General features: G+C 32.5%; 4 protein-coding genes and 1 non-coding gene across 5 annotated transcripts; 2 read left to right on the top strand and 3 right to left on the bottom strand.

Annotated features, from left to right (window-relative positions):
- The first annotated feature begins 3,708 nt into the window (after positions 1–3,708).
- Positions 3,709–5,630, top strand: LOC132634339 (reticulon-like protein B9). The gene is made up of 5 exons (XM_060350598.1): positions 3,709–3,945; positions 4,271–4,451; positions 4,902–5,043; positions 5,161–5,230; positions 5,335–5,630. The coding sequence occupies exons 1-5, from the start codon at positions 3,846–3,848 to the stop codon at positions 5,502–5,504; spliced, it is 663 nt and encodes a 220-aa protein (XP_060206581.1). The 5' UTR covers positions 3,709–3,845; the 3' UTR covers positions 5,505–5,630.
- Positions 5,631–9,627: 3,997 nt separating this feature from the next.
- TRNAL-CAG (transfer RNA leucine (anticodon CAG)) lies at positions 9,628–9,708 on the top strand. The gene has a single exon. It is a non-coding gene; the product is annotated as a tRNA-Leu (tRNA).
- Positions 9,709–10,696: 988 nt separating this feature from the next.
- Positions 10,697–14,413, bottom strand: LOC132633251 (uncharacterized). The gene is made up of 4 exons (XM_060349535.1): positions 14,080–14,413; positions 12,822–13,220; positions 11,223–11,634; positions 10,697–11,029 (listed from the first exon to the last, which is right to left on the bottom strand). The coding sequence occupies exons 1-4, from the start codon at positions 14,312–14,314 to the stop codon at positions 10,828–10,830; spliced, it is 1,248 nt and encodes a 415-aa protein (XP_060205518.1). The 5' UTR covers positions 14,315–14,413; the 3' UTR covers positions 10,697–10,827.
- Positions 14,414–17,853: 3,440 nt separating this feature from the next.
- LOC132634338 (alpha-1,3-arabinosyltransferase XAT2-like) lies at positions 17,854–20,413 on the bottom strand. The gene is made up of 3 exons (XM_060350597.1): positions 19,586–20,413; positions 19,402–19,485; positions 17,854–19,129 (listed from the first exon to the last, which is right to left on the bottom strand). The coding sequence occupies exons 1-3, from the start codon at positions 19,716–19,718 to the stop codon at positions 17,955–17,957; spliced, it is 1,392 nt and encodes a 463-aa protein (XP_060206580.1). The 5' UTR covers positions 19,719–20,413; the 3' UTR covers positions 17,854–17,954.
- Positions 20,414–21,819: 1,406 nt separating this feature from the next.
- LOC132633250 (uncharacterized) lies at positions 21,820–23,255 on the bottom strand. Its single transcript, XM_060349534.1, has 2 exons — positions 22,934–23,255; positions 21,820–22,466 (listed from the first exon to the last, which is right to left on the bottom strand). Exons 1-2 carry the CDS (start codon positions 23,127–23,129, stop codon positions 22,279–22,281), a joined length of 384 nt encoding a protein of 127 aa, XP_060205517.1. The 5' UTR covers positions 23,130–23,255; the 3' UTR covers positions 21,820–22,278.
- Positions 23,256–24,511: the final 1,256 nt, after the last annotated feature.

Below are 24,511 nucleotides of genomic sequence, written 5' to 3'. Positions count from 1 at the left end.
GCAAATAATGTCAAAAAAAAAAAAAAAAAAACGTGCACCTCATACTAAGAAATCAAACAATATTCATGTAATTCCCAAAGTATCTCCATTAAATCAATAATGGTGGATTCATTGTCACATGTGTATCAACTCATTAGTGGGAGCAAATGAAATTATTATAAAACAAAAAATGTGGATTTCATATTATTGTTTTTCTTCAAAAGGTTAAGTAGCCAAACCATACAATTTTCTTTCTTTTCTTATATTACCCTGAGATCTAATGTAGATATTTAACTGTTGTATTTACTATTCCGCCATGTCATTTATTTGTTATGTTTACTAAAATAAATATACTTAAAATATTTATATTTTAAAATAAGATAGAATTTAATTAATTTTTCATTTTTATTCTCACTCCAATAAATGTGAAAAGAGATTAATGTCGTAAAAGAAAAAATAATATTAAATGGAGATCAAATAATAAATAAGGTAAATTAGTCAGATTATAATTCTAATTGACGTTTTCTTAAAAAAAGGTGCAAAAGACAACATGATAAGGAAAATGAGCTAAACCAAGAATATTCACCAAAAATTTAAAAAATAGTAGTTCTTCATTTAAATAGAAAATCAAAATTCTACTTTGTTTCGTTTTAAACATGTAAAATTATTTTAATAATTTGAATTAGAATTATCCAAATCAAAATTTGATAAAAAAAAAAATAACAAGTATTATTTAGGTCCAATCTACATACATTAACAATAGAATATTTTACACCTTTAAATTAATCGAATTAAAATTCAAAGTATCAACTGATGCTTAAATGTTGCTATTGTTTTGTCTCAAAGTGAGGAAAATAATTTCCTTTTAAACAAATCTTCTCTTTTAAAAAGTATTAATAATTTTTTGCAAACTTTGTATTCGTAGCAAACACTAATATAATAAAATTTTGAATACGGAGCACAAATTACAATATTATATTAATCGTGTTTTGAATAGTGTATATATAGAGAGAGAGAGAGACACACACACATACATATTATATATATATATTATCACTATCCAAATACAATTATATACACATAAATACATTATAATCTAAAGTGTTGGGCTCGTGCGCAAGTCAATACGCCATCTAGTTATTAATTAATGAGAACATGACAGCTAGCTAGTAATTTTTAATCGTTGACTAATATTATATGTTTCTATAAAAATTTTAGCCTTCATTTTGGCAAGATTTATTATTATAGTAATGGTCTCGTGAGCGTGGTCCAATATTCTCATCGTAGTTTGAAGTTCAGCTACTTACTATAGATTATTAATTGTAGGATGTCTCTTGGATGCTTCCCAGGGTTATTTCCCTATTAATTCTACAGTTCATACCCCTATTTGATCTCCAAAGGGTGAATCCACTAGTGCCTTCTTATTAAGCATTTTCTAAATTCTTGTCTTCATTGAAAAAGCATAAATCATGATTTTTGCTACTCCGTACATCAATGACAGGCAGACCAATTACAAAGCGGATTCAAGAGCTAAATTTATAGATATCTATAGTTATTGGTTTAATACCCAGATGGACCCTTAAACTTGACATGTTTTGTAAGATAGGCATATAAACTTATAAGGTGACCAGATAGACACTTAAACTTACTCAAAGTGTGTTTTCAAGTTTTTCAGTTATTTTGAAAACAAAAACTATATTTTTCAAACACTCACAATTTTCATGGCCAAACAAGCCCTAAATATATCACAAAATATTTTTTTTTAAAATGCAAAAATAAGGCAAACGCATATACATGAGACTATAAATGTGCACTTAAACCAATAAATACTCGCTAATCGCAATTTTGCAGCTTTCAATTAACTCGGATTTTTTTTTACACTTGAATAATTATTAAAACAATAACTTTAACCAATAAAAATCCTTAAAAAAAGAAATTTCAAATTAAGAAATTTCTTTTTTTTAAGGATTTTCTTCTCGGCTTTACAGTTTTCTTAATTTGAAATTTCTTTTACACTTGAAATACTGAACTTAGAAATTTCTTAATTTGAAATTTCTTAATTTGAAAATTCTTTTTTTAAGGATTTTTATTGGTTAAAGTTATTGTTTTTTAATTATTCAAGTGTAAAAAAAAATTCGAGTTAATTGAAAGCTGCAAAATTGCGATTAGCGAGTATTTATTGGTTTAAGTGCACATTTATAGTCTCATGTATATGCGTTTGCCTTATTTTTGCATTTTAAAAAAAATATTTTGTGATATATTTAGGGCTTGTTTGGCCATGAAAATTGTGAGTGTTTGAAAAATATAGTTTTTGTTTTCAAAACAACTGAAAAACTTGAAAACACACTTTGAGTAAGTTTAAGTGTCTATCTGGTCACCTTATAAGTTTATATGCCTATCTTACAAAACATGCCAAGTTTAAGGGTCCATCTAGGTATTAAGCCATAGTTATTTCAAATTAATATATAATAATTGAGTATATAATCAATAACTATTCAGTAAATTTCTTAATACATATATGAAATTTGAATAAAAACAATAAAATTCATGTGAATCTAGATCTGCCCTGGCCTCATATTGTCTTTCTTAGCGTCAGCACTCTTTTGATAAAATAAAGCATCAATCTAGCATGGCACAGGCAGCTTTGGCCAACAAAAGCAGCAATTTTTTTATGCAACTATATGATTTTATATGTTAGTAGAATATGTAGGAAAGTTATAGTGCTTAGGAAATTTCAATTTTTCAATATTTGACTTAGGCTGGCTTAAATGGAGCAACATCTCCATAGATTGTTAGATTGTGAGGAGAAGATTTATATAATTGATTTCAACTTACTTAAATCTTGATGCATAATTTTCTATATGGAGCAGCATTGACACATATCGAGAAAGGGTTGGTTTCATAAATGATCACTTAACTTTTATTTTATTGCACTAAATTCATTAAATTATATTTTTATAAAACAAAAATCACTTAATTTTGCTCAAGTGTCACAAAAAATCACTAAACAATTTTTCCTCATTCAACTTTGTCTAGTATCACAAGTCACTAAAATCATTTTTATAAACCAAAATATAATTCAAATTTAACTAAGTATCATATAAAATAAGTTGTTTATTTTTGTGATACTTAAATAAAATTAACTAGTTTTTTTTTTGCAACAATAATTTAATGACTTCAGTGCAATAAAATAAAAATTGAGTGACCATCTATGAAATCAACCTTAAAAAAAAAAAAAAAAAAAAGACACTTTCTTCCATGACAAATGCGTCACTTTCCATGTTCATGTGATTAGTTGTGACAACTTAAAGATGAAAGTACATTTTGAAATTTTAAATAAAACTCGATCGATTGAAAATCTTAATCAATTATGGTGGAACTTTCTTGATTAAGGTAGATCCTCATTCTCAATTTGTGTCGCGATCTAGCCATGGCCACATGCAAGATCAAGGGAAAAACTCAAATTTTTGGAAGGTAGTATAATAGGCTCATGCTTCATGGTAGTCTAGAATTAATCCAAGTCCTTCAAGTTGAAAGTTGAAACCAAAAATCTACTACTAATACTCAACCTTTTGTAGCAATTTGTAAGAATATTCTCCAAAAAATTACAAGTAATGTGGTGTACATAAAGCTAAAAAGATGAAGAGATACTAGAAGTTTGCCAAACGAAAAGCATAGAAGATGCATGCCACTAATAGTATGTGTAAAAAAGTTAACAGATGCAAACTCTATGCTCAAGAAATTCTTTTCTTTCCTTCTTTCCTAGTTTCTTGGCCACTAAGCTTAGGACCTGAAATAGACTTATTTAAGCTTCTTGGCTAATTCATGATTTACGTACAGAGCCACATTTCCCAAAATTCAGAATCATGGCCACTTATTCATCTGATTCTGATAAGGATTTTGCACCAGCATCAAAACTTTTGGGCCGCCAAAGGCCTATTCATTCTGTTTTAGGAGGAGGAAAAGGTACAAATATCAATTTCTCATTATAACTTTGCCTTTCTTTGTTAGGCATATTGTAGTCAGAGGCGGATCAAGGACTTAGGATTCAATCTTCAAAGTTCTTAGCACTGAACTCACTGTACTTATGAAATTATGGGTTCCGAACTTAATATTCGTTGAATCTTAGTGTCTTTATCTATGTTACAAGTCGAAAGTAATGGGACCGAATTTTAATGAGTGTTAGAAAAGTTGTTTCAAATGCTGCATTCACTTTTTTGTCTTTCAAAGATATTTTCTTTTTTTATTCTGTGGTTGCTTACTCAATGGATTAACAATATGTAATTTGCAGTTGCGGACATATTATTGTGGAGAGACGCGAAATTTTCTGCTGCAATTCTTATTGCAGTTGCAGTAATGTGGTTTCTTTTTGAGGTTGTGGATTATACATTTGTGACTCTCCTTTGTCATGTCTCCATCACCACTATGTTAATAGTCTTCATCTGGTCTGCTGGTGCAGATATCTTTGGATGGTAATCTTCTTTCTTTTATTTTCCTTCCTATGAATGAAAAAATTGTTTCTCAAAGCTACACTTCATGTATACATATATACACAAAGACAGATCCAGGATTTAAATTGGGGAAGCTGGAAAATTGGCCTTTCGGCCAACGATATTTACAGTCTCTAGCCAATATAAATATACATACATTATAAATCTGCCGGCTATTTTCTTAAGTGACGGCTATTTATGTTAATTTCTTATTTAGATTTGATAGGTTCAGCTTCTAGGTTCTTACTGTTGAACCCATTACACTTTTGAAATTATAGTCTAGAATTTAGTGTTCGTTAAAGTGTAAGTGATTTTTCAAATATATATGTATGTCTGGTGTTAAAAATACTGGATTCAGTTGAAATCTTTGATTGTATACTACATCCGCCTTTGTATATACATGTAATTTGTTGATTCAAATAACATGTACAGGACACCTCCAAGCATCCCCAAAGACATATTAGAGGACGCAACATTTGAAGATGTTGCTTCAATATTACACAAGAAGTTCAACAATTTCCTCTCCGTATGTCACTTTGTAGCATGTGGAAATGATGCAAAGCTCTTTTTTCTGGTATTATGAATCAATTAGAAAAATAAATTTCTTCATCTTGCCCTTCATTTCCATGGATTTATTTATTGTACGTATGTGAACTCATGCAAATTCTTTTATACTTTAATTATGTTTTAGGCCATCATATCTCTCTATGTACTCTCAGTGATTGGAAACTGTATCAGCACCTTGAACCTATTGTTTTTTGGTAAGATTAGTCAGTTATTTCCAATTCTTCTATTAGTAACATTAATTAGTCTCTTTTCTTTAATCCATTAGTATTAATTAAACTTTTCTGTAATCGTTCACAAGGTTTGCTGTGCATGGAAACACTCCCATTTCTTTATGAGAGGTACGAGGAAGAAGTCGACGATATTGCATATAAATTGAAGAGACAGATGAGAAAAACTGGCAGGAAGTTTAATGCAGATTTCCTAGGCAAAATTCCCAGAGGGCCAGGGAAAGAGAAAAAGGAGAAATAGGGTGGACGTACAAAATTCTGAAATGTTCTAATCTTGTTCTATCTCTTGGATATCCAAAATAATAATAATTTGCAATTTGATAAATGTACAGGATAATTAAGTTATGCAATAGTACACTTTGTGAAATGTGTTTCCAGGACTGGTCAAAATTCCAATGATGTGAAGGAAAAAATGGAATAAGAACAAAGAATAACTCTACTATGGATAACAATTGACACAAATAGTGAAAGAAGCACTGACGACTGAATTACTATTTCGGGCAAAGGAACACATCAAAAAGTAGGGTCCGTGGCATTTTGCACTCTTAATGTGTGCTCTTTTTTTCAACTTGCACCCTATCCTATTTTTTTTTATGATTTAAACCCCAATCTCTTTATTTCCTTGCAAAACAATAAATTCACCCTTTTTATAAATTTACCATGAGGGCAAAATAGGAATACAAATAATATATCTTTTTTTCCTTCAATTTATTTATTTTATTAGAACTGCAACAACAATAAATTTTATTTTCAAAGCTCTTTTTTTATTTTTTTATTTTAAGTGATATTTCTCTATCAATAGTTGCTAAACATTTGGAGTTCTTATTGTTACAAGTTTGTCGTTTTTCCTTTATAATTTAATTACTACTAATTTATAAAGGAAAAACGACAAACTTGTAACAATAAGAACTCCAAATGTTTAGCAACTATTGATAGAGAAATATCACTTAAAATAAAAAAATAAAAAAAGAGCTTTGAAAATAAAATTTATTGTTGTTGCAGTTCTAATAAAATAAATAAATTGAAGGAAAAAAAGATATATTATTTGTATTCCTATTTTGCCCTCATGATAAATTTATAAAAAGGGTGAATTTATTGTTTTGCAAGGAAATAAAGAGATTGGGATTTAAATCATAAAAAAAAATAGGATAGGGTGCAAGTTGAAAAAAAGAGCACACATTAAGGGTGCAAAATGCCACGGACTCCAAAAAGTAGGATGACTAAGTAGGCGTTTGGTTATCAATTTTCAAACCATGGTTTCAAATCAGCGTTTGGTCATCAATTTTCAATCATGGTTTGAAATCTGGTTTGAAACCATGGTTTGAACCCAAATCATCCAAAAAGCATGGTTTGGGGTTTGAAACCATGGTTTCAACTTTTTTAAATACAAAATTTAACCCATAAGTTAATATTTTGTAAAAAAAAAAAGACCCATAAGTTGGTAAATATTTTTAACAATTACCCTCATCAATCATTTACCAATCTCATTAACTTCCACCAACCTTTATTTATGTCAACCAACCTTTAATTTATGTGGGAAGATTATATTAAATAGTAGTTGCATTACTATTCATGTTAAATTTTCGATTTTATTGAAGTAAAGTTTGATTAATTGATGTTCCATTTTTTAGAAAAGCCTTCTAGTAGTGTACTAATTTTGTTATAAACTATGATTTACTCATTTGGTAAGATTGTATAAGAATTGAGAATGTTTTGATAGTTTTCACAATTTGTGGGGTTTTTATGTCTATAAGAGAAAATACAACTTAAAATATCCAAATTGTATGTCCAAACATAGTTTGAAACCATGGTTTCAAACCATGTCCAAATGGGGCCTAATAGTAATATGCTATGTTACACACATAATGACAGTTTTAGCGGTGAGAGCGTAGCGTGTGACGTGTGAATTAGGGGAACGTCACAACTTTGAACCCCAACACTGAAAAGCCGAGTAATTAAATGGAAAAAGATAGAAAAGCGCACTCATTATCTATTAAATTGTAAACCATGTACCACTGACCTTTGAAAATTTATCGATTATCCAAAAACTCGATAAACATATAATGAGATTGTATAGTTGTTAAGAAACAATATTTCAACCTAAAACATGGTGAAGTTATGCTACATTCATGAGATTGTGCTGTGTTTCTTCGTTAAACTACTAAACTGGATGGTACTAAGAGAGATCTATTAATCGTAGATTCAGCAGCACTAAGAGAGAAATAGAAAAAGAGAACTTTAAATACTTCCACATATTTTGTCTGTCCTTTATGGAAACAACAATGTTACTTATTAAATCAACCTCAATTAACAACCTGATCAAACGTGTGACAAATTCGGAAGGCATGTTCTCTTTTAGTTAAATAACTTAATTATTGCACTAATTTGAACTTCCACTAATCTAAGGATTAGATCGCACTAATTACAACCTACCCAAGATGAGAAGTAGCAAAATATATAATTAAATATTCTAATTTGATGCAAATCCTGTACTCACTACATGATTACTTGTCCAAAAATATTTATCACCGTTTACCTGCATTATAGAAGGCTTAAAATCACATGGCGCCAGGTTAGACTCTACTTTTCCGAAATCAATGTGGACTTAGCTAATAGTAGAAGACAATGGAAAGCAAAGCATATAAAACAATACCAACTAGTTAAAATTAAGAGCTTAAGTATTATCACTAAACAGCATTAAGTTTGGTAGGGACGAGTGTTAGATTTGAAAAATCTCCCGTTTAAAAGATACTGTATAAATTATCAGTATTTGAATGAAATGGGTCCAAATAGTGCATAATAGAAAATTCATATAGTCACTATTGAAGGTTGAGGTGGAGCGGTAAATGTGCCTTCATTCTTAACCAAATATTACCGATTCAAGCCTCGAAAATAAAGTCACGGCAAAAATACGAATTCTTTGAGATCGGATGAGGAACCAAAAAATAAAAAATCGTGTAGTCAACTGAAATTTAATTTGGAAAAGAGGTGTCATACTAATGGGATGCTATCTTTCTCACACATCATAGAAAGTGACAAAGAAGAGTGGGATCTGAAGACTCCAAATCCAACTCTTGATAGTGGTTGTGTCGACCCACCATCTTAAGTCGCTAACGAGATATGCATCACATAACGTTGTTAAAAGTTTAGAGGTGACATAGAGAGACATATTTAGCTAGAAAAGAAGGGTCATTTTTAGTCAATTGGCCTTTCCAACAACTATAAGTTCTCCTCCCCTGCCTTCCCTTCCAATAAAAAAAAATCCCACTGAAAACAGACTGAAGAGAAAGAAATGGCAAGGGAATTGAGTGTTTTGATTGATGGAAAAGGCTTTGGAATTCTTGGCACTAATGTTTTGCTAATGTTCTTGGGAATTTTGGCTGCGATTTTCAGCGTAACGTTCATAATCTTGTCATGTGCACAAGGGATGCCAAGAGATAAAACAGGAGCAGCAGAATCAAGTGCGTATGAAGGGGCCGGATGTGCAGCAGGATGCGGTGCAGGCTGTGGTGCCTGAACGCGAAGAGAATTTAGAATTTAGAGTCAATGGATTCAGAATAAACATGATGCTCGAATGATGAGTCTCATTTAGTATTTAGAGTCAGTGGAATCAGAATAGTACTTTTTTTTTCGCATACGTATATGTAGTTCAACTGGAAAGTAATGAATTCATTTGAACCTATAGAGCCTGCCTCAGCCTCAGCCGAATTGTATTTTTATCATAACGAGTCTCTTTGTAGTCATGCTAAAGATGAAAGTAATATAGAAATCCCCTGAGTTAGAAGCCTCATACTGATTAGAAAAGCCTACAGAGGAACAATAGTGTTAATGCTGATGCAGGAATTTTGAGTTCATCCAGTTGGTTCCATCTTTTTTGAGTTCTACTACTATGCCTCTGTCAGTTGATATACACACCTACAGACACTGGCATTCACATCTTCTTTTAGGAAGAGGATGGATTTCTCAAATATGTAATGATAGAACTTCTTTTACTCAAGTCTCAAGCTTTTACTATATATTTCTTTCTTTCCTCTTTCAGTTTTTTCTTTATCCTTAAGTTGCTACTCCATATAAACACAGCAGCAAGAAGAAAAAGACAAAAAAAATTCAGAGGTGATGTTATATATTTGAAGTCAAACACTCTGACTAAAGAGGATAAGAAGAGTTGAATTCCATTGTTGCTGATTAAGAAAAAAATGTTATAATAGAGCTCAAATTGTTCCTACACAAGTATGTTATTTCACTTGTATATATTCGGGAATATTTAGCTAACATGATCCAGTGGCCACCAAGAATGTAAAAATACTGTATGCAGATTTCGGATCTCTCGATAATAAAATTTGATGATAATGTTTCCCGTCGATGTCAAGATGGCCGAGTTGGTCTAAGGCGCCAGTTTCAGGTACTGGTCCGAAAGGGCATGGGTTCAAATCCCATTCTTGACAAATGTTTTTCGGTTTCCTATTTTTCTTTTTGGGCTCCCTCCATCTCTAACGAGACTTTGTATCGTACAGATTTGACAGAACTCACTGCGTCTAGCTCAAACTCTCTATGCGTGTCAGAATTAACTGACTCTATAGGGCGGATAATGGACCGCATCCAGCCGTGCTAGGCTGCTAGCAGCTGGTTTTCGCCACCTGAGGTTGATCAGGGAAAGGACGAATAGAATGATGAGGAGAACTAGGAGGCTTACTATTTATAATTTATCACAATTTGTGTTGCTATCTTGTAATCATTGACTTGAGAAGTCATAACAATATCTGGAATAATGAGCATAGCATTTAACTTTAAAATGTCCAAAAGAAGGCTGTTGGTTTCTCTTTGAACATCCAATTTTACTTTCTTGTGTCAACAGATTGAACCTAGGTCACATCTTTTATCTATACCTTTTTCACCACTATTCTCCAGTCAGTTGCTCGTGCAAACATTGAATTACGATACAACTATGGATTCCATTGTTTCCAAGTGCATAATCTGTTCATGAAGGATCCAAGTGAAAATGAAGTTATACAGCAACTAACCATGCTGACAAAAATAAGTAAAAAGCGGGACACAGCAACGTCCACAAAAATCACATCCCAAACAAGAAGCGTCACGGTGTACACCCTACAACCTGGATTAGCAGAAAACTAATAGGACTTTAAGACAGTGGGCTAGAACTTAGATGGCAAGCAAAAAGCAGCCTGAAAGAGTTTAGTTTGGAGTTTGACTAGTATTCTCTCAAAGAAGAAACCCACTTTATTTTCCTTTTCTTTCAGCAGGTGGCGGATGAGAAGCAGATGTTAAAGTACAAAAAGGTCATCTCATTAACATGTTTTCCGTCATCTTCAACCCTTCTCGTTCCAATCTTCTTGATATGGTTTGAGAAAAAGGGTAGCTACTACGTCGCTGTGCCACTAAAAAGTAAGTGGTAATTCTTTTTGCACCAGACCATGTAAGAATTGCCCTTGCAAACCTGTACTAATTGTGAATGCTGAAAAATGTTTCGAAATGACAAAGAGAAGGCACATCAATATCCTTTCATTTATCTTCTACAAGAAAACACTAGCTGCAAACAGCTTATGTCATGCATGCAGCGAGCTAGATTCTTTCAATTTCATGGTTTTTGCACGCAGCCTTTCCATGAATGCCGGATTTGCTTTGAGCCTCTGCTTCACATATGACGTTCGAACATCCTCTACCATTTTGTTAGCCTTTCCAGCCTCTTCAATAAGAGCAAATAGAGTCCTCAAGCAGTCCTTCCTATTCTCTTCGCGATGTTCAAATCTGAGTAAAAATAAATAATTTATTCACGGTAAGTTTCCCAATAAGCAGTAGATAAGTACTTTCTTCTAATTGTTGAAACAAATAGTTACACATTAATAAAGCTCAGTTGAAGATAAGGCGAAACATACATTAAGAGTTATCCATAACAAGATCCAATACTAGTAATTTAGATACTCCCGCAATGTGACCTTACCTTTCACTAGTTATCATAAGCTCGTCTCTCCCAGAATGGTAGCGTTTTCCGACCAATTCTCTTAAGCGACGAAATTGATGCTTTGACAGACCCAACTCTTTCACCGTAACACCCAATTTGACTTTCCTGTTTTTTGGATGCCATGCATCACCTCCAGGAGCAAAGACCACCCTTGTTTGCCATCTAAGAACTGGCCCTTCACCTGGTGGGTCATCCAAATTCTTTTTGTTATCGGGCAAAGTAGTTGCATCAAACTGTGGAGCATCCTTCTCCATCAGTTTTGCGCACTCCACAACCACCCCATCCTCAAACTCCTTGAACAATGCATAGCCTTCTTCAGGGGTAATCTCACCTGTTTCAACCCTTTCACCTATCTCATCAAACTTAACTTCCACCTTCTTCTTAATTTCATCTGGATAAAAATAAAACACCAAATGAGTCAAGAATCCAAATATAAGATTGGGACGTCAAATAGATCACGGAAAGTTGACTCTAATATCCTGTAAAAGACAAGTTCGAATAATGTCCTAACGAGACGACATTGTGTGAAACTGAAATAATAAAGCTTACAACTACTACATACAAGCTATCAGAGAAATTAGCTAGTGAGGAAATATAACTGACTGAAGAGTTAAAGAATTTTGTGTGCAAGGTAAGATGTAATATGCTCGATCAAGAAACCTAAACTTATTGTTTAATTGCCCCTGCCAAACTTCTTTGAAGTTTAACCCTTTTCGCTCTTAACTATACTTTTCCACCATTACACCAATTTCATTAACCTAACAGGGAAAGGAATTAGAAAATGAAATTTATTGTACTAAAAAACAAATTGTGGAAATCGCCCCCCTGTTCCCATTAAACTTCAGGCAATATCTGCAGTAATGCTTATTGGAGCACGGATATTGTCTTTTGCTCGTTAATTGGAGTACAGATACTATTCATCTGCATACTTTGAAAAACTTTTTAAGCCGAAATCTTCACTTTGATTGGCAGAAATTGTCCCTACCTTATATTTAACAGGAGAGGGGACAAATTAAAAATAGCGAGAGCCACAAGTTTTTGTGTTGCAGGAAAAAGACAGAAAATGGCATGAAAGTCATCAAATATTGATGTTTCAGTTCACAGGCCAATCATAATCTAAAACTAATGAAGCTAACTTAGGCCTAAAACACATGGAAAAAATCCAAATTGAGATCCAGAATTATCTGACCTGCAAGGATCAGGGCCTTAAGCTAAAGCTCCAAAAAGTCCACAGACAGAAATAAAAAGGGAGGGACAGTTTAAAGGTAAACAAATTCTTTTGAAGTAGATGTAAAAGTTTGGAAAGATTGAAAAAAGATGCACCAGAAACCCTCCAAGCAGCTGTTCACCCGTGATTACGAGCTACGGGTAGGAACCTTTCCCAGTTCAACAGACAACTTAAATTATTCACTTTCAAGAAGCTAATCATAAGACTTAAACAGATATGAGGAGCTGGACCTTTTTATCAACATAAAGCCTAGTCGAAAATAACATCATGATGCATAAGAATAAATATTTCTACTAATGGGGTATTGGGGATAAGGACTAAGAAGCCAGAAGAGCATGCAAAAGTAGTACCAGGTAGAATTTTATCCCAGCTAAGCATGTCCTGTAAGATATCTTCACACTCCTTTGTATCCTTAAGATGCCCATGTTCAGTAGCCTCTTTTATCATATCATCCCACTTCTTGTCGTCCATGTTGAAGAACGGATCAGACGCCATTCGCTTCTTCACAATATCTGTTGCGTCATACAAATCTTCAATCTCTTCATCAGTTTTGTGAGCTTCCTCGAAATCTGATTCAAACTCTTCATCATTTACACCATCAAGGGGTTTCATCTGCAGCTCCTCCAGTAACTCATCATCTGTATGTTCATGCTTCTTCGTCAATTTCCTCTTTAAAATTGCTTCAAGAATTGACGGAAGCGCCTCTTCATTGCCTTTGTTGAAATACTCCTCGATCCGCAGCTTCAACTCTACAGTAGATATAACGAATAAAATTGCTTAATATGGAACCCAGAAACCCATGTAAATTTTAAAAGGGCAAGTTACACATTTCGCCAGTCGGGCAAAAATAGTTACATTCGCTGGCCAAATATTCAAAAAATATACACTATTATGTATCAAAATTTATATTTTATGTATATTATACATCAATATACATTTGCTGGCTATTATATTGGTGGGAGGCTATTTATGTCAATTTCTCAATTTAAAATGTACAATCCCTGATATTATACACCACCATCTTCTATCAGCTGAATCCTCAGAGCAATAATAAGTTGTTTTTAACACACACAACAAAAGTATAATAAAGGAACTTCCATAAGACAGAACACCGTGAAATTCGAAAAAGAAGTCCTTTTTTTTTTCCTGGGGACATTTGAGTTGGAATAACAAACCTAGAGAGGACAATAAAACAAACCCAGAGTTCTACGGCTTAAATTTTCTCCATTATTCTATTATCAGCCAAAGGTCTATCGGAAACAACCTCTCTACCCCACAAAGGTAGGGGTAAGGTCGGCGTACACCCCACTTGTGGGAATATACTTGATATGCTGTTGTTGTTGTTGCTCTATAATAACCAATCAGGAACAATCATAGCAAGAGAGATCCAGCATACAATCATTAACCAGCAAAATTCACTTTTTTCATAAGAATTAATCAGCAAAATCACTAAAGATTGGGGTTCCTCTAGTATACTACATACATCATATACCAACACAGCGAGAAAAAGAAAAGGATAAATTAACCCCACCACTTCATTTTATCAAAATTGCCACTACATTCCCATTTAGATTTGCAGATCACAAAGATAGCAGTTTCTTTTTGTACCTTTATTGTTGACATCTTCAACATTGAGGGAGGTCTCTTTTCCCGTAGATTCAGTCAAGCTAGTTTCGGGCTGAGGGGTTGGTTCAGGATTGGATGAAGAATCATTTTCAGATGAAGAGAAGAATCTAAACTTTGAAGAAACAAGCGGGCCATGAATGACTTTACTGTTGGGATTAGATTTGAAGCTTTGAGAGAGATGGAAATTGCGGGAGCAAACAGAAAGAGCTCGTCTCATGGTTTTAGGGTTTTAGCGTTTCAGCTTACTGTTTCCTCACTTACATACGCTATACAGAGGAACCCGAAACGGGAAAAGAATCACAATACTACGTTATCTTTGCCTTTGGACCTAAAATTCTTTTAATAGTCTATTGTGTTTATATAAGTGGTGCATTTTTAGTAGATTTTTAAATATTTTATTAAAAATTTAACAAAAAAAGGGCAAAAATACCCCTAAATTATTAGAAAAAAAGTTTAAAAATACCATTCATTCATCTATTTTGCTAAAAATATCTCTTGATTTAATCTTTTGGATCATTTATGCCCTTTAACTAACGGTCAACACTAAAATTTTAAAAAGAATTATTTAAATTATACATGGTATTTTATTACTAGAAAATTGATTTTTCTTTTTAAATCTAGAAATGTTTTTTTTTTAGAATCAGGAAAAGTGATTTCTTAAAACCCGTTTTTTTTTTTTAAAATGGAAAACTGGATTTTTTAAATTAAAATATATGGAACAATGGTTTTTTATTAAATCAGGAAAATTGATTTTTTTTGTGTCCTAAAAAATTTAGATTTTCATGATTTTATTTTTACGGCACTTTAAAAAAAACATAGGAAAAAATGGATTTTTCAAAATCTGAAAAAAATGATTTTTATTACCAAAAGTGTGGAAAAACCGTGTTTAAAAAAAATCCAGAAAACTAAATTTAATCTAGAAGAAAACTATGGAGTATTAGTTTTGCACATTTTACTTAACAAAATCAGTTTTTCAGATTTAAAAAATCCAAATTTTAATATAAAATTCAATTTTCCATATTTAAAAAAAAAGGTTTTGCCACCCTTTTTTTAAAAAGAAAAAATTTGTTTTCCAGATTTAGAAAAATTCCATATTTGTTAATAAAAATCAATCCTTATTTTTTTTTTTAAAAAAGGGCTTACCACATTTTTTTTTTTAAATAGTTGTTCCAGATTTTATAAAAATCCAAGTTTTCAGATTTAGAAAATTGGACGAGTGATAAATTGCCATGTGTAATTTAATTTTTGTTTTTTAGAAAATTTAGTGTTAACCGTTAATCAAAGAGCATAAACGAGCCAAAAAATTGAACTGAGGGGTATTTTTAGCAAAATAGATGGATGACCGGCATTTTTAAAACTTTTCTAATAGTTCAGGGGCATTTTTGCCCTTTTTCGTTAAATTTTTAACAAAATATTTGGAGGTTGACTAAAAGTGCACCACTTATGAAGAGGTGGGCGTTCAGTATTCGGTTCGGTATTTTTCAAGTTCGGAATCGGTAATTCGGTAATCGGTAATTGAAAGTAGATACCAAATACCGAACTTTCAAACTTCGGTTCGGTAATTCAATAATCGGTAAATCAAACTTCGGTTCGGTACGGTATTCGGTAATACTATATTGAAGTGAAGATCATCAGTGGCCAAGCCAATTGATCACATGGTTTATGCTGATCAAGTTATTAACATCTACACTATGGATGCAGACTATACAAAAGACTTGAGGCAGGCCATAGGTGTTAGGGAATTCGAGCCATTTCTTAGGCATTAGTTACTGGAACATTAAAAATATGAATCTCACGTTCAGACATTGAAGCAAAATATACCGCATATTGTGGATTCCCCTGATGATAATGAATGGAAAACTCTTCTACCTAAAGCAATTGAACAAGTCAAATTGAACTCCCTTCTACAGTAGGTAGTTGTATGTTTAAGCAAATGCTATAACCAAGGAGAAATGTTTATGTGGAGAATTGATGACAGAAGATTAAGGACAACTAAAAATTATTATGGTATTCGGTAATACCGAATTACCGAACGGTATTGTCTCAAACCGAATACCATATTTTTTTAACTTTTATTCCCGAAAAACCGAACCGAAAACAAAAATACCGAATTAACGAAATCCCTAGTTCGGTTCGGTAATTCGGTTTTCGGTGTTTTATGCCCAGCCCTACACTTACGCAAACATAATGGACTATTAATGCTCCATGTAAAAGAACATGTATGGTTTTAGATCCAAACTCAAAGATAATGTACTATTTTGGTCCTTTTCTCAACCGGAAACATTTGCAATGACAAAAAATGTATTTTACCAAAAAAAAAAAAATTGGTTTTGCTATTATCGCGTTTTTAGCTTATTCCTCTTCTTTCACTATACTTTTATTTAGGGTTAAGGATAAAAAAAAATACACCTTAAGTATGTCTTTTTTTGAGTTTCCTACCTAATTATCAAGTTAGAGAATTTCCTACCTAAACTGTCACTAACTAGCTTGCAAAAAACACCTCAACTATGAGTTGTTCACTTTTTCTACCTGAACTATCACCAACTAGTTTGCAAAATACACCTAACAATTGATAGTTGAGGTGTGTTTTAAAAACTAGTTGGTGATAGTTCAGGTCGGAAAAGTGAACAACTGATTGAGGTGCGTCTCACAAGCTAGTTGGTGATACTTTAGATAGGAAACTCTCACAACTGATAGTTCGGTAGAAAACTCAAAAAAATATGATACTTGAGGTGTATTATTTTTTATCATTATCTCTTTTATCTATTACTAGTTGCCACTCCTTCCTTCTTATTTTTTGTGGCACTATTTAACTAGATACAGAGTTTAAGAAGAAGAAAAAAATGAAAACTTATAAAATTTATGGTCCAAAATAAGTCTTAGATATTTTTGTGGCTATAAATCATTTTATAAAAATAAATTATTTTCAAATATAAAAAGATGACATTCTTTTTGGGACAAACTAAAAAGAAAAAGTGTGTCACATAAATTGAGACAGATAGAGTACGATAATCTTGTTTTACTATTTATTCTAATTATTTATTTAACTTTACTATGTGTACCTTATTTTTCTTTTTCATATGCCCTTGTGTTTTTCTCTTTCTCATCTATGAATGTGTATGTAGTTATAATTGTTGTTTATATTATTTTTTTGATTTTGAATAATTTCATTAAGACATGCATTGTTTAAATAATTTAATATATTTAGAAGGCATAATTGGTGATGAAATGACAATAATTGAGTGATTTTTCTATTTCCAAACAAAGAAAAGAGTTCATCTGAGAAATCAACTCGATTTTGGAACAATGGTAAGAGGTATATTCGATCTTCTTTCCATTGCTATTTTGCGCTATATAAGTGGTTAGACATGCCGTAAATAATATGAAATATCTAACATAATCTACTATCACAAATTAAGTAGGCGTTTGGCCATGAGAACCAAATATTTTTCACTTTATTTGGTAGTTGGGAGTTGGAGTTGAAGATGGAGTTGTGTTTGGTTATAGTTTTTGCAAAGAATATTTGGTTTTTTGAATGTATTGAAAGTGAAAACAAGTTTTTTGGTGTTTTTCAAATTCCAAATACAACTTGAAGTTGTATTTGGACTTTTCATGGTCAAACGTTGATTTTCAAATAAAGTGAAAACGTTTTCCGGAAAAAAGTGAAAACATTTCATGGCCAAACGGGCCCTATAATTCATTGATAATTTAAGTGTATATTACTTAAATCCCTTCTATTGTAACATGGCACTAGATGTTTATAAATTAAAATAGAATCACTCAACTCAAGTAGATAAAAATACGATTACACAATGGACGAAAAATGGAACGGGTGCACTATATATGTAGTGCAAATATCAAGAAGTGGCTAGAAGCTTTTTTGCTTCTAACAAAGTGGACCTAAACCTATTGAGATCAACCTTTACGTTCTGTTTATCCAAATAAATTGATCTAAAAACTTTCCATCCTTTCCTATAAAATGATGATGGATCTTTTAAAACTTTATGATCAAGTGGATATTGTTCCACTAGAGAACTCTCATTCACATCTATTTTATAATCCAAATATTTTATGTTCATTTCTCCGGCAGGGTCCCCAAAATCACCTTTAGCCATATTATCCGTTGCTCCTAAAGGAACCAGCTGAATTAGAACTGCATTATCTGGGAGAAAAACCATGTTGGTTAATCCAGCTCCATGAACTCCCATTATCACATCACAAGAATTAACAATTTGCGCGAACTTTGACAAATTCGTACTATGATTATCCTCAGCCAGGACAACCTCGTATCCTAAATCTTCAGCCATTTTACTAACATCGCCCTCGTTTAACAAAATTCGCGATTTTTTCCTTGACATAATCAGCAAAAGTGGCCTCATAACAATATGACCCTTCATCTTGATGGCCTCAACTCTGTTTAGAGAAAACGAGCTCCTCAAGAACTGTCTGAAATCGCGCATTGACACCCCATTTGGGAACTTTGAGGAATCAATTCCAAATTCTTTGTGAGATTTAAGGCCTGTCTTCACACTAGGAAAGCAATGTACCTCGTTTTCGTTGTCAATGTCAATAATTTTGTGCTTAGACATCTTGTTGAGCAATGTTCTGTACTTACCTATCCACCAAGGCTTATAATCTGTGGCAAGAAAGTGCACCTCCGAATTAAAACACCGTGAATTTGAAAAGATTGGAACGAGTAAATCTGAGAAGGCATGAAAATGGTTTCCTGAATATCCTCCAAGTGAAAATAGAACTGCTGGATGGCCATGATCCACACTGCATCTGGGGATTCTTTCGCCGTCTTGTACTAATTTTACTGTCCAAGATTTAACATGTGACATTGCCCCTGATCCTTTTCTTGGATAAGGTTGTATGGTCCATGAATTGTTCCCAGTAGAGATGTTGAGATCATGAGACATAACAAAAATTGTTGAGGAATTTCCTTGGACCCTTATGTCCCCTTTGGTCTCACAGTAATCAGACAATGGTTCTAACACATTACACGTTAGCCCTGCATCCTTTTTCTCAGTTCCTGCAAAATAGTTCCAATTAAATGTCAATATAAGGAGTTCAAAGAGCCGTCTGGACATAGAAATATATTTATTTTTATTTTAAAAAAAAAAAACATAATTTGACCATCTTTTAAAGTGAATCTCTTTTTCCACTGACAAAACTTTTTCTCAAGTATAATGCATGTCTAAACACTTCAACTTCAAAAAACTTTTTTTTCAACTTTCAACCAAATTTATGTCCAAACGCCTACTAAGTTTCAATGAGATTCTTGAATTTCCAATGTTAACTTACCTTTCTTGAGAAGGGTTGTGTCCTTGATCACAGGCATGTATTCAGCAGCATTTATTGATAATTGTAAATTCACGGCATCACCATCTACAAACAAAAATAAAATCAGCTAAACAAAGTTATTAACAGAGATTAAATTAGAAAATTATTACTTGCAATAATGCCTAGCTAAGTGCAGAGGACTTACCAATTGATAGAGGATGCAAATGATTCTTGAAAACCATGCAACTGCTAAACACAACAACCAACATTACAACAAACCATCCAAATGTTTTTTGTTCATAGCGACTAAAGCTCTTTGCCAATATGGGATTATGCATTTTTTGTTTTGCCTCTTGTGACAGAAAGCTGATACTAATCTCTTCTTAATTTGGCTCGAAATTAAAGAGAAGGTGCTATTATTTATACGTCACTTCTCACATCCACTACTTGAACTAGCTTGCTCAGTGAGTGAATAATGATTGTTTGCTTGAATTGGAAAAAGACGCTGTTGGTTACAGGTAAGGCAATCGTATGGGTAATTTTTTTTTTATAATATTTAGGTAAGTGTGTGTTTCACTGAGTATCTCTCTCGTGTCATGATTTTCAGCATAGAAATGAACTTTTCAACTAATTAAAGTTGTTGTAAAATCAGTTGGAAATTTTTAAAGGGTCAACAGCAACTACAATTAAAATAAGTAAATTAACTATAGTACTTTACCATTAGAGTGAAAATGGCAACCAATTTGGCTGACATATGTCACCTTTCTTCCACTTATAATAGCTAAAACGTGCACTTCTAGTAAGCACTAGTACTAATGCATACTATTATTTATAATGTCTTACCTGTAAACCTATGATAAGTTTAATGTATTACTAAAAACCAAGCAATAATCAATTATTATATGATGAAAAGGGAAATAAAAGAAGCAAACGTAATCTACAATCTAAATAATCACCTGCCCTCGTCAATTGAGCATATGATTACAAAAAAGATAGTACCTTTTAATATAAATTCCCTGCTTTCTTCTTAGATAATTGAAATGGAGAGCATTAACATAAGGGTTTTCAACGAGGTGGTGCCGCGGTGATCATTTTCTCATCAAGAGTGGATGCGTTAGGATTTAAACTTACCAGTTCATACCATTTCATCAAGTTACTAGTACGTGCCAGATATATCTATGTGACATTAATTTTTGGCATAATACATAAACATGCTCTCAAACTTGGCATCAGCTGGCAAGTATGCCCTCCAACTTTGGGTGTGCACAAGTAGGCACGTCAACTTGTATAAAGTTGAACACGTAAACACAAATGCGGACGTGACACATAAATTTTGGAGGTGTTTAGATGATAATTTTGTAAGTTGGAGTGTTCAATTGACAAAGTGGAGACAAGCTGAGGTGCCTACTTGTGCACACCCAAAGTTAGAAGACATACTTGCAAGCTGAGGCCAAGTTTGAGGGCATGTTTATGTATTATGCCTTATTTTTTTTTTTACAAAAAACATTTTCCGCTTTGATTAAATGATGATACAAGTGCAATGACTTTGAGAAGTGTCCTAATGTACAAAGAAAATCATAATGGCGTAATTCGATGGCAAAGAAAATAATGAGTAATCTTAGTGGTGGTACTTAAAAAAAAGGGGAAATGGCGTTTCTGATCCCTGAATTATTGCTTTATTCTAGCTTTGATTCCTACATTATTCGACTAAGCGGATTAAACCTTTAATTAAACAAAAGGGGTGATTTCAGTCCTATTGTTAACGGAAGTTAAAAGAGAAAGCCGATTGTTTACTTATATAGAGGGTAATTCAGGTATATTACCCATAATTCTCTCAACGCTAAACAAAATTAATTAAATTACTGAGTTTTATTTAGTTTTTATTCTATAGCAACCATTTTCGGAACTCTTTAACTCGCTGAGCTTTACAATTGCTATCCAGGAGTGGCTGCAATTCACATGTTTCTTTCCTGAATTCTTCTTTGTTTTCATGTGGTAATTAATTAAAGCATACACACACTGTGTTCAACCTCTCATCATTTTCAAGAGGACAATGGTTTGCTTTATTTTCTTTCTCTTTATAATAGCACAAGATCCAGATAAAAACCTCAACATTTAAGTGATAATTAGGATGAATCTAAACTAGTTATCCTTGCTTATATGTTTTCTATTTGCAAATCCAATATAATTGCATAATTAAAATTTCGAAGTCCAGCACCTCTAGCTAAGAGTATATTGTGTCCTTACTTTATTTCCTCCTCAAAGAACAATTATTTCTCAATTACATTTCAAATAATGGTTAAATATTAACAAGCAATCTTTACCGGCTATCAGGGCTAAGATTTACCATGGATTAGGATAATCACGGATAACGGTTTGAGTCAGCTTAGAAGTGGCCCGGGGAGAATCTTGGTAGTAACTTGATTAAGGTACAAAGAATTGGCATTACAAACACCACCTTTATTAATGCATGGTTAAGGTCCAAAGAATTGGCATTACAAAGACTTCTTCACTCAAAAGGTGAGAAAGGTATTATTTTCCAACACTAAAAGGCCAAGGGGATAAAAAATTTACTCAAAAACATGTACTGTAGTTCATAGGTCATAATTACATCATCTAGAGGCCATGGCACATAGTGTTAAAATCATCCAAACTTTTCTGTTATGCTTATGCTTCCAACTTTGTAAGTTACATCAGATAGAAATTCTTTCTGCTGATCCAAGATGAATCTGCTAGATATCGAAAGACGAAAAATATGAAATTACAGTAACGAACAATGAATATACAAAAAAAATTCATACTGTTTAACTCATCAATCCATAACAACTACGGAGCTAAGACCTTGAATTTTCATCAATGTATAATCAGTTTATAGGTATAGAGTTGTCGTACTTCAACTTAATCGGAGTCAGATTCTCTATTGGCAGCAGAATCATGCTGTCGAGGCTGGGCTTGAAGTTGATTCATCAATTGCTCATCAGATTCTTCACTTTTACCAGCCAGTTTTCTTTTCAAAATGGCTTCAAATATTGATGGGAATGCTTCTTCGTCTCCTTCAAAGAACTTATCTATCTGCTGTTTCAGCGCTGTAATAATATGAACAAGAAATCAATTTCAAATATGAACCTGTGACGATCCTATGTCACTTCACTGGGAGAAGCTAAAGAGTTAGTCGTAAAAAGACAAAAAAAAAAACCTTTAATATAGTGTTAATGATACTAGTAATTTCGAGCAAAAAGACAAACTTTATGTATCATCTCAATTTCGATTTTAAAAAAAACGAATAAAGTATACTTAGAGATGGATAGTGTAATTTCTGCTGAAACTTGCAGTTATTTGGTAGAAATTTGAGGTCTTCTTTCAGTCTCAGCAAATCATTTTTAAACTCAAATTTTCCGGCAAAAGCATGGATTAATACAAAAGAAAAACAGCGAATTATCCCCAATAATGAAGGTGCTCAGCATCAGAATAAAAAATCTTGAGACAAGCTAAAGTATAACTTCTTTGCAGATCTAATCCATCTAATGAAGAGTGAATTACTATTTTTTGTTACCTTTATTGCTGATATCCTCTTCTTCTTGAAGGTTATTGTCGTTGTTATGACCCGAATTTGATCCGTTAGAGCTTTTGGATGTGAAACGCCTAACACAGTTGGGCCAAAATGAAGAGGTAGCAAGGTAAGGATTCGGCTTTGGCATTAACAAACTGCGTGAAAAGAGGAGAACATTTTTTGCAAGAGTTCGTTTCATCTCGATTTTCTTCGTTAGGGTTTTACGAGGTTTTTTCTTACCTGGTTCAACATTTTTTTGTGTTTTACGGCTTCTCTTCGCCAAATGGCCATTATGTGATTTGCAAGAATGACCTCCGTAAAGGGTGGTCTTGAGTTTTTGGCCCTGTTTAATATTTTTATAGGAAATCTTCCCCGCGCGCTAAACTTTTGTTGCTCATTCGGCATATGTAAGCAGGAGTTCGGAACATTTTAATAACTTCAAGATATTGAATCCTCCCAATTGACCACAAGTTCTGCCTCATAAGTAAAAGTTGCATGTGTTGCTTAATTGTTCACAAATTATGCTAGACAAACAAGATTTGATAGTACATAGGAATACTATTAATTCTATCTATCGTGTTAAATTATGATGTATTAGCAAAAGTTGTCTGCATTTATCCATTCACATGCTCTATAAAGAGTCTTCTTGTGATTCAGAAAATAATATTTTACAACTTTTTAACTAAAATGTATGTTGTTAATTATTGCTAGATAAAAATAAAATTGAATTCAATGATAAATTTTTTAATTTATTTTTAAGGGAGAATGAAGTATATATACGTAAGAATAGGGTGCATTTACAAAATATGACGGTACTTTTCAGTTTATAAAACATAACAATAGATATCTTACAAAATATATATGAAAATTTTCGCTCAAGATCTAAAAAAATTGCTCAAAATTTATGTATGAAACTGTATGAAATGTGTATATCTCGCTCAATATTTTGTGTATGAAAACTGTGAAATATGTATATCTCGCTCAAGGCTTAGAATTCTCACATTTTTTGTGTTTGAAAATTGTATAAAAATGGTATGAAATTTGTATATAACTGCATAAAATTTGTATAAAATTTATGTTAGGTTTTTGGAAATTTAATACAACTACAATAAGATTGTATACAACTTTCATACAATATTCATACAAATTTAATGCAAATTTGAATTTTGCTTCGAAATTCAGATTAATTTTAATCCAACTACAACATTGTATACAAATTTTATATAATATTAATACAAATTTAATACAAAATTTTCTTCTTATTAAATATACAGAAAAAGAATAACACTAAAAAGCTAATTATGCCTCCATTTATCTGATTTGTTGAGTAGTTTTGTGTCTCTGATTTCCGAATCCGAGAGAATAACGTTTGAGTCGGGTTTGTGTTTTGATCCATAATCCAAAAAACTCATAAATGTAAGAAAGATCCAAAACTCAATAAATTCGAATCAGAAAATCCTATATCAAATCAACTGAAGCAATAGACCTTATCTAGAAAGGTAGCAAAAACAAAGAAAGCAACACATCTGCTTTCATCACTGCAATCAACGTTCTCACTCAAATCAGATGAATCAGTAGATC

Source organism: Lycium barbarum, chromosome 3 (genome assembly GCF_019175385.1).
Source record: "Lycium barbarum isolate Lr01 chromosome 3, ASM1917538v2, whole genome shotgun sequence".
NCBI lineage: Eukaryota > Viridiplantae > Streptophyta > Magnoliopsida > Solanales > Solanaceae > Lycium > Lycium barbarum.
The sequence above is the reverse complement of the archived record's forward strand: the minus strand, read 5'-3'. Positions and strand labels throughout refer to the sequence as shown.